Here is a 17,635-nt window from a genome sequence, read left to right on the forward strand (position 1 = left end):
CTCTGAAATAGTTAGTATAAAAGATTGGTTAACATAGCAAACCACAAGCGTGTTGTTACATTTTTGTGCAAAGGGTCACATCATACATCACCTAAAACACATGAACCATACGTAACATAAAAGAATTGTGCTTCAACCCCGCATGAAATGGTCACCCATGTGCACCTAGTTTGACGAAAATTGGATGAAAGCTAAAGAAAACCGTGGTTTTTTTTTTGACCCCGCACATAATGATCATTCATATGCATCTCTTTTCATCAAAATTGGATGAAAACAAAAGAAATTGTGGTGGTTTTTTAATACTTTTAACCAATAATAAGATTGTGTATCATTAATATATAAAAAACACTGAAAAACATTTCCAACAACTTCTCAATAATTTGTTTTTTTGTCTATTTTAAACAAAAATATACATTATATTGCTCTAACAGCTTCCATATACATAGTTAGAATGGAGAGAATGAAAAAAATCTCTATATTTACAACAAACTCTATAACTTTGTATTAATTATAGAGAATCATTTTATTGGAAGTACTGAAGTTACTTTGAGCTATAGCGTTATCAAATGTAATATACTTCTTAGGTTCTTCGGTTTATGTAGATAGTGACACACTATAATTTTTTCATTCACTAACATAAATGAATCAACGTCTTTCCCAAAATGAAAAAGAAAAAAAAAATTAACAGGTTAAAATAATTTTGAAAAAAAGAAACAAAAAGAGTTTGAAAGTCCACCACCTACTAACCTATGTAAAAACGGCCTATGTAGTGTAGACCAAAATATAGCAAATGAAGACGACAAAATGGACTTGTGCTATTGATCCCAGCAAGCAGTCCTCGGAAACATGTAGAAAATGAATGCATACTAAAAGAAGTAACCAAAATTGGATCACAAAGATAAGTCGGTGTGCTTGATCGTGGAAGTGGGTGAGTAAAACATGCTCATCCTTGTTAGCAGCTGTGTCAACTTGTGCAGGACATGAGCTACAAAGACAAAGGACCACTGCATAATTTGGTATCATATAAAAACATTTGCAAAAGGCACCTTTAGATTACTCAGTTGCCTCTAATCGATAAAAATGTCCATATGAATCAACAAGTCACTCCTTTTGTTGCTGAAAGACAAAGGCAAGAGAAAGCAAAGTTGTTCCGAGCTTTACAACTATCTTCACCAACTGATACTTGAAGTACAAAACACTTGTATCTACGAATACGGTAAGAAAATCTTATTCCTTTTCAATGTATAGTTACTTACAGCTGAGCTTGACATTACACAAAAAAAAAGAAGAAAAAGAAAAAAAAAAGAGAAAAATCTACATAATGCAACAATTATGCACATCCCACCAGGCCAAATTTTGATGGGGACCAGAAAGTCTCGGCTACAAGATTGTTACAAAGACCTCTACATTTGGGCTTATATGATGCTGTATACAGTCATCAACCGGAAAACTGACGACACATCTTCAATCAACTACATCTGGGAATATAATTTTGGGAATGTAGCAACAAAATGAAAACAGTACACCTGACCTAATAGAGGTTCAGACTCTAACTCTTGTGTTTATATGACAATTTTTGTCCGAAAGCATTCGTCTTCTCAAGATTCATCAGAAACTTGCAAGTTTGAAGTGCTAGATCATATCGTTGATAAAACAACAACAATCCAGGATTTCCATACTCTAACTTTCTTCAAGGATTGGAAGGTTGACACGTAAAAGCATGAGCTGGATCTCCTTCAAATATGCAACAGACCCAATCAAAATTTGAAAATAGATGAATAGATCAAAGAAACAGAAAACAGATACAGCATTCTGTGCTTTTAGCTAGAACAGCTGTAGCAATTCTAATAGGATGTCTTGCACAAAAGATATGATATGAATGAGAGGGATCCAGACAGGCATTCGTAGTTGCAAATAGCAAACGCATATATTCTGCTACATCAACAGACCAATGCAAAGAGTCCAACCACTATTGGAACCAGTATTTGTCTATCTGGTTTCTTTAAGAATATATCTAAGATAAAGGACAGTTGGCTTATGACCGAATGTGTATTGGGGCTTGCTCCCTATTAGTGTCATTCAGTTTTTCAATTATTTACATCCACTACAATTAAAGACAGATACCAATAAGAGTTATAACTATAATTATCATTCAACTTATCTAAATGCGGAGTACGAAAAAGAAAAGAGCATATTCAGGAGCCTTTCAGAGATTTGAAAAAGTACGAACATGTGCAGAAGTTATAATGCCTTGGAGATGCAAAATGATGTACAGTATTCTCAAGGGATGATTAATTATTCCTATGATGTCTTCGTACAGATAGTCAAGATATCAAAAAGCTTTGGTGTTTGTATAATTACTTATCATTTACAAGAAAAGCCCACATGGGACAGGTTCATGAAGTCCAGATAGTGATTAGAGCTTTTACCTTCAGCAATTAGTATTGCAAAGAAGTAGTATCATTTAGTATTTCATCACTCATAGGATTTGGTCCAAAATGACCAGTGTATATTGAGGCAATTGAATTCTATTGAAGCCAGTTCAACTTGCTATTGACACTTCACAGGTTTTGATCCAAGATTTTTGGGGACCTTCTAATTCTTCCATTTTACTCTTAGACTCCTGGTCATTTCCACAGTATGCGCATGAGCCGCCATGTCTTACTTACAGCTCAACTGAACAAGATAGAAACTACTGACTGTTGATGATCCCTGAACCTCTACAGTCCTTCCACACAACTTCAAGTAGTTTACCTTATGTCCAGAAAAATGCTGTACAGTTGAAGTTACCCTCGAAGTTCAAAGTTGAAAGAGACTACCCCCTACCCATAAAGAATCTTAAGATCTTGCTCATTTTCATGAAGGTGGAAATCATTATTAATTTTTGGAGTTGTTAGGCCAAGGAACAGTCAAACCTAGGGATATTGAAACAATTAAATGGAGGAAAGCACAACTGCACAAGAAACTACCACATTTCATGCACACAGTCCTCAAGTTAAAGAAGCTAAACAGTTCTAATCTATTTTGAGTCTGAATTCTCACTACCAAACCCTGCTTCTCTACTTCTAGGATGAGTACCAGAAGCATAGATTACAAAATATAATAAGCTTACTCACCAATTGATTAAGCAGTCCCTGTTATCAACCGCTCCCGTTCATCAAACTTTTTGACCTTTATGATGCCAATAAGAACTTGAACGCAAAAAAATGCACAAGAGATATATGCTACAATGGCAGGCACCTGAAAAGATATGATATCACCAGAAAGCATTAATAAAACTAGCACCCTGGCGTCAAAGAATGTCATAAAAAGCAAAGGTAAATTTGATAACTTACTCGAATGGAATTAATATACAAGATTGTTGCGAGGTTGATCAGGCTTCCAGCAGCAACAGCCTGCAAATTAGTCAATTTGAAAATCAAATCAAGTAGATAATGCCTCAGTATAATTATTTCATATGTCAAACCTATAGGGAATTATACAGGCCAAAGATAGATAGTTAAAAGGTAATAGTTTCAGAAATTTTTAAACATTTTCCTAATGTCACGTCATGACATTGAACTTATTATCTAGACCATATAAATTTTCAGAGTCTTGTTTACACTTGTGTACAAATAACCAATTTCTAATTTCATTACATATACACAGCTTGAAAATCATAACTAAATCAGTTAATCTATAAGCACGTCTATTGTTGAGGACATCTGTCTCTCCCCATCTGCCTATGTTGGGCATTACATACTATCAAACCACGCACAAAATGATTGCTACAATATTTTAAGCCGTTCAAGTAGTTGACCAATCAAGATAACATGATTAAGCAGGTTTCTACTTATCATAAACAGGATTCTGATATAAGCTATATGATGGCAGATACTAGAGAGACTAAAATCATGTGTAGGTAACATTTTTGAGACCTTAAGCTATGACACACAAATATCGCACTTGTTCTGCCTCCCACACTGTGGCTACCGATGTGCTTTGTCTTTCTTTCTTTCTAAATTTGATGTAGTATAACAATGTTACTACATAAATTGATATATTTTGTTGCTCCTATGATCCTATCATCCAACAATCTTTAAGACAAGGTGAAAATGTGTATAAATCACTAAAATAAACTACTTCAGTGCTTGGGGACATGTGAGCTGTATATGCATTTAACAATCTATGTTTGAATGGATCTTGTATATAATGAGAAGTTCCATTGTGAGGTTATTAACTTATTATGCACTTAAACAACATCCGAAAAGATAGGCATTACACATAATTGCACTAGCTAATATGCCAGCTGAACTCACATTTCCAACAGTCTTCTGGACAGTAGCAACTCGCTGGAACGCCCTCTCAGATTCTAAAGTCCGAACTCTAAGCTTCAGATCACCTTGCTCCTATAAATTTTATAGGGAAATCAGTCTAGAATCTATCATGGAGAAGCTGTCACAAAATATTCAAAATAGTCGTATTAATAGCTCGATAGAAAAATTATCAATGAGTACCAATCTTTGGATAATTTCAGCAAGCTTTTCAACTCTGTCTGCCTGTCTAAATAAGTTATAAAATGCCTGAGATTGCCTGTCCCATCGCTTTCTGATGTCCTGTAAATAAGATTGACTGTAAGAATAGGAGTTTGCATTAAAAGATTGTTAACATGACATAATAATACAGAGGGTCCAAATTTTGCCTTCCAAACGACTTCAACTCCAGCTTCACGAAATTTTAGCAATTCCAGTGCATACCTACAAGGAATAGTTTGCAAGATTAGTCAAAAGAAAAGAGATAAAGTAAAACTTGTCAACTATCACGCAGTTTTGATGGTCCAAATTTGAAATAGTTGTAAAGCTAAAATTAAACTCACGGTTTGGCAATCTCAGTGATATCAAATCGAGGATCGAGACCCTTCCCGATTCCATCCAACACTGCAGAGAGGGAAAAGAAACAAGGTAACTTAAGAGTGCATCATGAGCGTATATAATACTATATATATATATATATATATATATATATATATATATATATAAAGAAATTGAATATTAGTCATCTTTTCTTCTAACTGGTGAGCTTTGAAATTCAAGTTCACCAAAAGTTGGATTAAATTCAAAACAGCTGCAGCTACATTATTGGTTTAGAACATGAATCATTGAATTTCGACCCATTGGTTGGTGAGCCGATGGATGCCCTGCTCATCATTGCATGAAATCAATCATGCATATATCTATATATGTAGGCATATGATTGGTATATGTATACATCAACAGTTATTTGCCTACATATATAAATACATTACATGACTGATGTCAAATGCAAATATATATGTGTGTGTGTATATATATATATATTTTTTTTTTTTTTGCTTATGAAAAACTTGTTTGTCATCATATTTCTATTCTATTACCTGAAAATGCTCTTACAACGAATGTGAATGTCGCAGGGAATCTGAAGGGTTGGTCTGCTGCAATGGCTAATAAATCTTCCCCTGTCAAAAGAATGCAAGTTATGAGTAGCAATAATCAATGTCTGCTGGATACAGGTACAACAACCTAAGGGTACATCAATTTGAGTCGAAAGTTTGCATAATTAACTAATCTCCTCTCAGATTTGGAAATCCAGGTGCTGGACAGAAACTCATTACCCTTAATTAGAGTTCAAACACCCAGAATCAAACGCTACATCAAAAAGGAACTTTTTGTACAATCAGGAAAGCGAACTTGGTAAGTATACCTATCTTCTTTTTCTATACTAGGTGGTTAACCACATCTTATACACAAGAGCCCTCATCAGGCATAGAACTATATACACAAGACCAGAGAATTTTGTAGCTTCCTATCTGTGTGATGGAAAAAGAAAAACCTCATATCTGCAGGGCATCCACAGAGAGGTCGACCCATCAGAATCATGTTTCAACTTTCTCAATAAGAAAATAATAAGAATCAAGTATAACTGTATAACCAAAGTACAAATACTTGGCCGATCAGAATAAAAATAAAAAATAAAAAGAGAGAGAGAGAGGAGAGAAAGAGAGAAGTACAAATACTTGGGACTCTAATTTAAATTTTAATTACAAAAAAAATGGAGGATCTATCTTACTTTTTGAATTGTAAACTGAGTAAGTATATGGGTCGTACTTACATACAAGTATATACTGTTATACATACCTATGAAACAAGTCTATTAACTATCTCAAGTTTGACATGGCATGCTCAAACCAGTCTGAATGCTTAGCTAAAAGTGGACAGGATATTATTCTAACAAATTAATCACGACACTGGAGACTTTAGAGGCATGCAATTCAATAGAAGTATCGGCTTTTAGGCATGACTTAAGTTATAATGCATGCAATGCTATTGACCAAGAAAGAAAAAAGAAAAGAAAAACTTAAAGCCCCAAGTGTTCCATCAAATAGCTAGTTGCTAGATTCCATAAACATAGTCAAAGTATATAAGACCTAAGATTTGAATCAGATGAATTACCAATTGCAGCCAGCCTTTCCTTCTTTTTCATTATCCTTTCCTCCTTGCTCAGTGGCTTTTTAAATCCAAGTTCTTTTGTTGCCATTTCTCTCTCTTTTCTCTGTGCAGCGAGACGCTCTTCAAAACTGCAAAAATTGAGTAGTCAGAAGAAAATCCAACAAATAGATTCAAAATTTAAAACCAGTCATTGTAAACAAGGTTTTCTTAATCTAACATCTTGCTTTTAAAACCAAAAGTCAACAGGCTGCCATTTTTAGAATTTCCATCAACATCCAGCCATGTTGATGTTAGTCAATGTCAATTATATCACAGCCATATAAAATTAGCAGCTATAAAACAGGATATCATTTGCGACTAATGCCACTAGCTGTGCGACATCCTAAACTAGACTCCAAACCGTAAGCTGATATAATTGGCCTTCTATTGCACTCTAGAAGATTACATATCACAATTACTAGATTTCTTCTCTATTATTTACCTAATAATTTTTACTTGACATAAAGAAATTATTTCCCAAGTACGCTCTTAAATACTATGAAATCTGAGGTATTGTGAAAAGATGATACTAGTAAAATGGAGTGGATAAGGAACAATGAACCACTAATTGATGTAATAAACAAAAGAAGGGAACACATCATAAATTCTAATCAAATTCTCCATTTTCTTCTTTATTCAAAGCACCTCCTAAGGAAGAACTGTGCTGTTCGTCTGACAGCTGTCATATCTCCAGTAGGCACAAGAACACCCATTTGAATCATTGCCTGAAGGACCTGCAACATTATAAACAGTTCCACCCATAAGTTGATCAGAAACACTGACGGGAACCTTGATATTATTAAGGTGCTGGCAATAAAACTGCCCTTGGCTTGCATCCATCAAAAGATCAAAACACAAAATAGTAATAATTAAAATATAAAAACCTTATCTGGATCCTTCTCATAAACTCCATAAAATGTTTCCAGCAAACCTTCTCTAATGTTTGGACTGATGCTGCAAATTATTAATATGAAAGTAACATTAACATTTAAAAAATAATAATAATAAAAAAATAAGTGAATGGTTTTTAGCATATTGTCTTTAGCAAGCACAGTCAAGGAAATACCTTCCCATCATTCCAAAATCGTAAAAGATCAATCTTCCACCATTGACATCATCCACAGCAATATTTCCAGGATGCTGCATGAAGGGTAAAACAAACCTATGGTTACACATTGGTAGCAGACAATAAAACCCATGAGGGATTACACATGCATAAAAGCAGGTCCTTTTCTTATTATGTTACAAGATCCAGAAATTGCATTTTGGACTACACCATATTGCAATCATAAATCAGTATATTCTTCCATAATATGTAACTGAACCAACATAGTGAGAAGACAACTAAAAGAGGTGAGAAGACAACTAAAAGAGGCCATAACCACAAGCCATGAATTAGAAATGATAGTCGCGGCCTTCCATCCCTCCCTCTCTTTAACTACCCACACAAACATGAGCCCTATCTCAGCCAAAAATGATATAATATGTACAATACCATCCTCATACCAGTATTACCACCATAATTCACCACAATTTCAGTCACTGTGATGAAACTAGGAACATCTCTTCAACCATCATCAGAACCACTGCTTTGCTCCCATTATACCCATCAGTACACCGATGCCGCTTTTCTGCCCAACCCTTTGCGCTATTACTACTCCTCCTCCTCCTCTACTACTGCTTTTGGCATTGCCATAATGCCAATAGCAACAAAACAATCCTGTGCGTGCTTTAATTGTTCAGAACTAAAATTGTGTGACACTTGGTGTCTAAAACAAACTGACAACTCATTCTTTCCAAACTTATCCAGAAGGTAAACTGTAAAATATTGGCAATTGCACATCTTTCCAACTACGGCTATCATGTGTTTATATAATGTATCTATTTAATGCTATCATCCATCATAGTAAGCTTCAATTCCACAGTCAACCATTTCATTGTTAACAGTGTTGCACCTAACATCATGGAATTTTTTAAACTAAGTGCCTTGAACTTGGCATGAGCTGAAGTTTGTGCAACTAAACTGCACGGAAACATGTTTTTATCCCGAAGAAGAACCTTCAAAACTCGGCATTGTACCTCTCTCTCTAAGGCTGCTAAAATAGTTTCCAAAGTATCTACACTCATATCTAGAACATAAACCCTAAATGCCATATACAATTTTCTTATTATTCTGTCATGCACATCCTGAATATGTTTTGGCATCAAAAATTGAATGGCAAAAAAAAAAAAAAAAAAAGACTTACAGGATCAGCATGGAAAAACCCATGGGACAGAATTTGTTCCAAGTATGATTCAACAGCGTACCGACCCAGCCTGAGGAAATACAGATTGATTATTAGAGGCATCTCATTGAGAAATAGATAACACATATCAGATTGGTTTCAGACAGGATAAGGTAGGGAATTATATTGGACCTCTGCCGGTCAACTCCCAATTGATCCAAAGCTTGTATCTTGTTTATTTTGATCCCAGGGACATATTCCATAGTCAGAACCTAATAGAAACACCGGAGGGATTTAATAAAGACAATAATAATAACATAAAATTTCCACCAGCTCAGAAGTCATTAGTGCTGAAATCTTAAACCTGTGGTGTGGTGTATTCCCGTACTATTGTTGGGACTTTCACATAATCCATATTCTTGAAGTTACTTGCAAATAGTTCAGCATTATCAGCTTCCTTTGTGTAATCAATCTCCTGAAAAATTTCAGTCATTAGCTTATTTTCTAAATAATAATAATAATAATAATAATAGGATAAGTGTATTACAGAATTTTCAGACCAAAGCATTGGACAGTAAGGTCAAATTTACTGACACTGAAATCCACACACACACAAAATTGAGCAAGAAACATCTAACATTTTAAGCTTTTTTAAGTACAAGATCACACTAAAATAAAGCAATATTAAAATCTAAGACCACAATATAGTGTCCAGCATCTATACATGCTGTATCACAATATATCTCCTATAAAGTAAACAGCGCACAATGTAGCAAAAAACAAGCCTCTAAAGATCTCCAGATTCAGCAGCATATAAAGCTCACAATCCCAACCACACTTTACTTTTGTCAACTTCTCCTGTAGCTTTCTTAAAAAAATTCTAGCACTCCTTTGAGTCCTTTCTAATTACCCAAAAAAACACCACCACACCGCATTTCCATAAAACTTTGCCTTGACCACTCCTCCAAAGCAAATTTTGCTTCAACTAATAAGAGTATACAGGACTCCGGAACAGCCTAAGAATCTTGCCCCTATGCGCATATTTTGCCAGAAACTAAGTACAATTGAAAATAGAAAAGCAATTGATTGATGTCACCCAGCTTCACTTTAACACGCAATATGCCAAGGAGAAAGGTACACAATGGGCCTCCTCTATCAAATATTATCAAAAGTATTCAGCCTCCCATGAGAAACTATCCAAACAAGACTTAGTTTTTCTCCATCACCTCCGCCATAAAAATCAATGGTTAGGAAGGGTTTCTAAGGCAAATGTAAGGCCATTATATAACTCATGATACAATCATCATTCAATTGACTTTTTTGGACTTTAAACCATCCATATTGAACTCTTTTCCTAGTTATGTATAAGAGTAAGCTTCCCTCACATGATTTAGGTCTTTAAGAATATTCCAAAGCACTCCTGCATCCTTACTAATTCACGTCAACAGCCTTCAGCCTACACTCAACATCATTGGCAGCTTACTTCATAAAGCATGGACCTCCTTATTCCTTTTCGTGTGATAGGAAATTTATCAACAAAAAAAAAAAAAACTAAGTAACTACAGCCCATACACAAGTTAAGGGGAGAAAAGAAGTCACTGGACAATATGACATTCACCAAGACTTAAAAAGCACGAGACCCATGTCAGTCATGTGCCTTTTGGCTCATCATCCAGTGCCAAAAGGTTAACACAATGGAGAATATCAATACCTGATATAACACATTAGCACACTCATCATAGATAGCAACCCAATCCCTCTTCGCACCATCTGACTTGGGGTCAATTTTCTGAAGATATTCTGCAATTACCTGGAAAAAAGAAATTGACGAACACGTTGATGCTCTTAGAATTGTAATAGCCGGAAAGGTCAGAAGCTAAAACATGGACCAGCACAGGACAACCAAACTGCAAAAATAAACAGTATATTTATACAGTTTTATAGTAAAGTACTAAACTAATGTATTACAAGATTAACATCAAATGGAAAATTCACAACTTGGCAGCCACTGGAAGTAGGAAACACATAAAAAGAAATTCAACCATGACCGGAAAAATACATATTACGAGCTAAATCTCACCCCAAGCAATAACCATAACTTTAGCTCAAGTGTCATGGGATGCGTGGTGTGTGGGTGGATCTTAGGGCCAAATTCTTTTGTAAGAAAATAAAAACTAAATGAAGAATAAATAGTAATATAGAATTGTAAGCCAATGTGAAATCTGACCCTCAGGTTCTTAAGATCAATATTGAAAAGATCCTTGAGTCCAGGCCTCTGTACTTTAATAACAACTTCCTGACCCTTCAACCTTGCACGGTGAACCTGACCTGCAAAAAGGATCATACAGTGTTCTGATAAATCATCTCTTACCGAGTTCAACTGTCTCCCAGAAAACAAAAACAAAACAAAATAATTGTCATCATATTGCTATCAGAAACTGCAGAAATGAAGTCAAGAGTACCAAGACTAGCAGCAGCTATTGGTTCATAGTCAAAACGATCAAAGATAGCATTCACAGGAGCTCCAAGCTCTTCTTCAACAATTGATACAGCTGTTTCTGATGGGAAAGGAGGAACTTGATCCTGAAAGTAAAATGTGATTAAGTTGTCAATGTAACAAACACCCATTTAATAAAGATGGACACCTACTTACATAGCCAAACTTTAATCACTATGGTAACAAGGAGTGTGGCAAGAAAAACTGAAAAAGAACAGTATCAAAATGTTCAACAAATCATTGTTGACATTTTAAGCAAGTAAGTTAGGAAGTTACAGATAGGAATGGGATATAAGCCCAGAAGAATACAGTAGCAATAATGCAATATGCAATCCCAATTGAATTCAAGCATTTCCAACCTGAAGTTCAGACAACTGATCAACATATTCTTGAGAGAGAATGTCAACCCTTGTGGAGAACTGCTGGCCAATTTTGATGAATGTTGGACCCAATCTCAGAATATTCTCCTTTAGCCACTTGGCAAGCGCCTTACGCCTTAAGGTTTGCTTTTCCTCTGTCATTCCCCCTGAACATTTGCACCCCTTGAATTAGATACAAGCACCAAACGCTACACACCTACACACTTCAGCTACCTTAGATATGGATGCCTGGCTACGAATACTAGATTTCAAATAACAATCAACACTTGCCAAAAGAAATAGTTGCTGTGGAGCATTTCTTTTATCAGGAAAAAAAATAAAATTATATTATGCGGCATAATTTTCATCCCAGCCTACCTAACATTTTTGGTTACTGTGTTAGTTTTCGTTTGATTAGGGTCACTCATGGAAAACTGCCATGGAGGCATTGCTAAGATTGCATAGACGCTGCCATGGTAGTGCAGGTTGTTATTTTTTAATTTGTCCTTTCAGACAACTTCAGAAGGATAACTTCTCTGCCCTATACTTTCCAAAACTTGTGTAGTTTCCTTCCCATTGATACAACTGAAATAAAGCGATCACTACCGTTTGAGGCAATTATAGACCCTCGGGGGCAGTTCTGATTGGTCAATAAAAATATATTTCAATGTGATTTCTGTTTTACTTTTCCTTGGATTAGCAAATTTATCATGAAAATTAAAAAGGGGTAAAGTAACTTTGTGTTGATTGTTTTTGAAATGGAAATTTTCTTCATTCAAAAATGAAGAACAGAAGCTCATTACTTTTTATTTCCCTAGAATTGGAACCTCTAGTGAGGCTCTACCCATTTATTCATTTGACCCCCAGCCCCAAAATTCAATTCCAAAAGCACTTTTCTCTCTGCCTCCCTCCAAAAGCATAATACTTCTGAATAAGCTAAGAAGAACATGATCAGAAATCAACCAGTTCCGAGAAACATTAAGTTTCTTCCTTTAAAAAAATGTCATGAGGTTCCCTCTAAGACATTGATCCAACCTATTATTGTACCATACATGGAACTTTGGCCTTCCAAATCATGACACTGCCCAAGAACTTTGTTCGTAATCTACTGACGATGTAGGCAGGTTTATTTCTTGCTTGAAACATTTTCTTACACTTTTGTTGTTACTCAGAATTCTTAAATGATGGAGAATTCACGTATTTCACTATTTGAAATTCACCCTATCGGAAGGACTAACCTCGATAAGCAAATTTTTTAGTATTCCACCAAGCCTTAACGAGGAAAGATAGAACAAATCCCCATATTTCCAAGGTCCTCTGGATTGTCGAGTAAGTTTTGAATCTACTCCAACGTCCACCAGGTGCAACAGAAACCTGCAGAAACCATATATTACTATTGGCAAGCACAAGCACATACTAAAACTCAAAAATCCACATAAAGCAACATACAAAATTAGAACACTGAGCCATACAGTATTACACGGCCTCTTTGCACACAGCTCTATTCTGTCCACATATGCAATATGCTTCTGAAAAATACTATTATCATTCAGGCATAACTTGGACATTCTAAGACAATCAATAATCGACTAACTCTTTAGAGAGTCTTGAGCCAAGTTTCTTTCTGTTTACATCTCTTGTTAGAAGTCTAACAACGTGTCCTCACCTTATAAATGAAGCCAGCTTTTAATGTTATACAAAATAAGGCTATAATGGAAACCCTAAAGCTCAGCAATAAGGCTTTTAATCAGCAAATCAACCGTAACAAAAAACAAAAACAAAAAAAGGTAATCATAGTACTCCTGGTGAACAGAAGAAAAGAAAGTAACACAAAAAAGATTATGATATATAAAATCGTAACAAGCAACACCACCATCTTTCTTTCTCCAACAGTCTGAACATTTTACAAGCTGCATCACGTGATAAAAGTACTGCAGTGGAAGCAATATTTGTGACATAATCTTCTGTCATTTCATGTCTGCAGACCTCATGCCCTTGTTTTGGTATTTGAATACCGGCTTTTGACTGCTACTCATTAGCTTCGACTAGTTCATTAACATGGTCCATTACAGTAAAATGTACTTTCTTCACTATAACAAATCACCACAATTTCCCTATCTTCTCTCTATATCTTAAATAAACTAGCACATTTGAGATTGCATCAAAATCTAATACATACATTCAAAACCTGAAGTTTTTTTTTCCTCACTGAATGAATCATACCTCAACGTTTGGCAGCCCGCTTTGCTTAAACCACGCGTCCTCCTTACCAATTTCCTCAATCTTCCTCTGCCTCCCTTCCTCCTTGGACTTCAAAACCTCAACCTCTTCCACCACCGTGGCCTCCGCCGCCCCATTCCCATTCACATACTTCACCAAGCTCCCATTCTCACTCTCCACCACCCTCACGCTTCCATTCGAGTACTTGTTCGCCGCGCCATTCGAACTATATCCACTACCACTAACGCCATTCACTTTCTTGATCAACTCCGCTTCCCTCTCCTCCACCACCACAACCCCTTCCTCTTTCGCCGCTCTGATTCGCGATCGGAGACCGCACCTCTGGTATCTGGAAATCGGAAATTTAGAGAGAGGAACTCCGGAGAGAGAAAGCCGGCGCTTAGAAGTCGTCCGCGGCAAGAGAAAGGTGAGCTCTGGTAACGGTAACGAACAGGACGCCATTGCAATAAAGGTCGGTGAGCTTTGCTGAAACCCTAACCCCTAATTTTCATGGCCGGGGAGAGAGAGAGAGAGATTGGGGAAGATGAAGAGGGAAGTGAAGAAGAAGAAGACAGAAAGTCTCTGTGTTTTTGAGAGAATTAGTTTAATTTTTTGTGAAGAAAAACGGAAATAAAAAAAGGGAGGGAAAGGGGTGGAGGTGGGGAGGACACGTGGCGTGTGAATGGATGAGTGTTTTGGAGTGCGGAGGGTTTTGATTGGCTGGTAAGACTCCCGCGGCCTGTCCTCCGCCACAAAGGATTCTGTTGGACGCTTTTACGCTTACGTGTGAGCCTCACAAATCTCAAGGCTTTCCGGTACTGCAAGATAATTTTTTTTGTTTTTTGTTTTTTATAATAAAATAAATAACTTATATACAATATCTAGTCTATTAGAGCAACTCCAACAGCTTCCCCATATTTAGATTTTTCTCTAGTTTAGGGAAAAATAAGCCTCTTTTGCTCCAACAGATTCTCTATAATTATCTCTATTTTAGAGAAAGTGAGGAAAGAGAAAACCAAATTCCCTATATTTACAGCAATCTCTAAAATTTAAGGAAGAATATGGAGATTTTAGAGATTGATGTAGAATAGAGAATCTGTTGGAGTTGGAGAAAAAAAAGATGCTAAAGCTTTGACTTTTGCTTCTCTATTATACAGAAATTATAGGGAAGCTGTTGGAGTTGCTCTTAGTAAGTAAATCTTTTAAATTATTTATTAAGTGTTGTAAAACAATAGTGAAAAATTTGAGAGAGAGAGAGGGAGAGTTTAGACGTAGAGAGTAGAATGTGTGTATTATTCATCTTACCATGAGGAGCCTTATATAGGATTACATGGTGTACACAAAAGGGTAATACTTAATTACAATTCAATCACTCCTATAATTACAACCTTCAATCACCAATCTATAGGGATAGGCACCTATTACTCAACATCTATTTACATGATTATCCACAAATATTTACAACACTCCCCCTTGGATATTCCATGTCAATAATGTTGCATAAGCTGTGCGCTTCTAAGTTGCCTCGTCAAAAACCTTGCCAAGTAATAGAAAACCCTGTGGGAAAAAACAACCTTAGTCGAAGGAGAAAAAGAGCACAACGCGCATGACTGTGGAGTAGTCGTATCACAACTTCAGAGATAGGTGAAGTCTTCTATTAGCATCATAAGTAGGTAGTATGTCTACGAGAGGGATGCATTAGAGTTGTTACACCAAAACCTTGCCCGATAAACCCAATGGGAGAAACCCGTGGTCAAAAGAAAAAGATGAGCAAATGCGTATATGTCGAATCAAAGCATCTTCAGGATGTACTATAATTGGGGTGACCATGCTAAAGATGTGCCTCGTTAAAACCTTGTCAGGTAACAAAACCCAGTGGGACAAAATAACCCTAGACGAAGGACAAAAAGAGTACATGATGGTCAAGTGGGTATACTTCAGGATACTCCCCCTGATTTCGACTCCCCCTGAAAATTACATGTTAGGTAATTCAGATAGTTTACGTAGACCAATATCTTGAACATGCTTCTAGAATGTATACTTTGGTAGTGACTTGGTGAAGAGGTCTGCATGATTGTCTTCAGATCAAATCTGCTTAACTTCAATCTTCTGATGCTCCTGTTGTTGCTAATTGAAGGAGAACTTCGGTGCAATATGTTTGGTGTTGTCTCCTTTGATGAAACTCGTCTTTATCTGCTCTATGTAAGCAGCATTATCCTCGTAGATAATGGTTGGTTCATCAGTGGTGGAATGCAGTCCATATGTGCTTCGAACATGCTTTGTAACGGCTCTTAGCCATGTACATTCACATACTGCTTTGTGAAGAGCTAGTATCTCAGCATGATTCAAAGAGGTAGCAACAAGTGTCTATTTCATAGACCTCCAAGAAATTACAGTATTCCCAATGGTAAAGACATAACCAGTTTGGGAACGTGCCTTGTGCGGGTCTGATAGATAGTCTATATCAGCATATCTAACAAGGCGAGCATCATTCAGAGGATCAAGGGGGTTTGATCCATTCCTTGATGTGTAGGGATAGAATAAACTCATATCCGCCGTACCTTTAAGGCAGCGAAAAATGTCTTTTATGCCATTCTGGTGGCGGCGTGTTGGCGCAGACCTATATCTAGCTAACAAGTTCACATCGAATGGGATGTCATGTCCAGGGCATTGAGCCAAGTACAATAATGCGCCTATTGCACTTAGATATGGGACTTCTGGCACCAATATCTCTTTGTTATCATTTGCAAGACGATACGGTTCTCTTTAGACTTCAGACTACCATGGGTGTGCTTGCTTTTATCCTCATTAAAGCGTCTTAACATCTTCTAGATGTAATTTGGTTGATGGACCAAAATTTCATATGCACTTTTCCTCGGGCTTTAGGTCGAGACAATAATTTGTTTTCCCAAGGCCTTTCATCTCAAATTCCTACTTTAGGTGCTTTGCGGTTTCCTTGATTTCTTCAGGAATATCAATCAAATTCATGTCTTTGACATAGACCGCACAATTGCAAACCCGGAACTTGTTTCCTTAATAAACACACAAGGGCATAGTTTATTATTCACATATCTCATCCCGATCAAATATTCACTTAGACAGTTATACCACCTCCGTCTAGATTGTTTCAATCCATAAAGTGAACGCCTCAAAACTAATGAAGAGCATGTTCCGTGGTCTAGAACTATTTGTATCGGGTATCATAAGTCCTTCAGGAACTTTCATGTATATCTCTGTATTGTGATCCCCATAGAGATAAGCTGTGACCAAATTCATAAGTTGCATATTCAGTTTGTCGGAAACTACCAAACTGATAAGATAGCGGAACGTTATGACGTCCATTACGGGAGAATACGCCTCCTCGTAATCAATCACAGAGCGTTGAGAAAATTCTTGCGCCACTAGACGAGCCTTGTGTATCACAATCTTGTTTTTCTCATTACGCTTCCTTACAAATACCCATTTAAATCCTACAGGTTTAACATGAGGAGGTGTAGGAACAACAGGTCCAAAACACCTTTCTCTTTGTCAAGGAATCTAATTTGACATGGATTTCTTATTTCCTTTTTGGTCAGTCGTCTCTTCGTTGATATTGATCAACAAAGCAAGGTTCGAGGTCATCGCTTATTATAATTTCGGTGGCCACCGCAAATACTAATATATCATCGATGATAATCTCAATCCGATTCCAAATCTCACTAAATTTATTGAGATTTCTCTATTCTCAGGAATGGGTTCAAATGTTAGAGCGTCCGCCAACATCGTCTCTTCTAGGACATACCCATAATCCGGATTTATCTCGTGAGATGAATCGGTTTGAGATTGCGATGT

At 36.5% G+C, this 17,635-nt stretch overlaps 1 protein-coding gene across 2 annotated transcripts; it reads right to left on the reverse strand.

Moving 5' to 3' along the window:
* Window positions 1-1,135: 1,135 nt before the first annotated feature.
* LOC112186638 (protein ACTIVITY OF BC1 COMPLEX KINASE 8, chloroplastic) lies at window positions 1,136-14,413 on the reverse strand. Of its 2 annotated transcripts, none has more exons than XM_040514505.1 (21): window positions 13,808-14,413; window positions 12,823-12,958; window positions 11,585-11,751; window positions 11,191-11,311; window positions 10,956-11,056; window positions 10,440-10,538; window positions 9,093-9,203; window positions 8,921-9,000; window positions 8,750-8,819; window positions 7,570-7,643; window positions 7,388-7,457; window positions 7,149-7,237; window positions 6,468-6,592; window positions 5,393-5,473; window positions 4,856-4,916; window positions 4,682-4,736; window positions 4,497-4,595; window positions 4,299-4,388; window positions 3,336-3,395; window positions 3,117-3,240; window positions 1,136-1,725 (listed from the first exon to the last, which is right to left on the reverse strand). In XM_040514505.1, the coding sequence occupies exons 1-20, from the start codon at window positions 14,264-14,266 to the stop codon at window positions 3,124-3,126; spliced, it is 2,265 nt and encodes a 754-aa protein (XP_040370439.1). In that variant the 5' UTR covers window positions 14,267-14,413; the 3' UTR covers window positions 1,136-1,725; window positions 3,117-3,123. The 2 variants fall into 2 exon arrangements, with proteins under 2 accessions (XP_040370439.1, XP_024180879.1); XM_024325111.2 differs by having other exon boundaries at window positions 1,136-1,734.
* Window positions 14,414-17,635: the final 3,222 nt, after the last annotated feature.

This window comes from Rosa chinensis, chromosome 2, assembly GCF_002994745.2.
Source record: "Rosa chinensis cultivar Old Blush chromosome 2, RchiOBHm-V2, whole genome shotgun sequence".
Classification (NCBI taxonomy): domain Eukaryota; kingdom Viridiplantae; phylum Streptophyta; class Magnoliopsida; order Rosales; family Rosaceae; genus Rosa; species Rosa chinensis.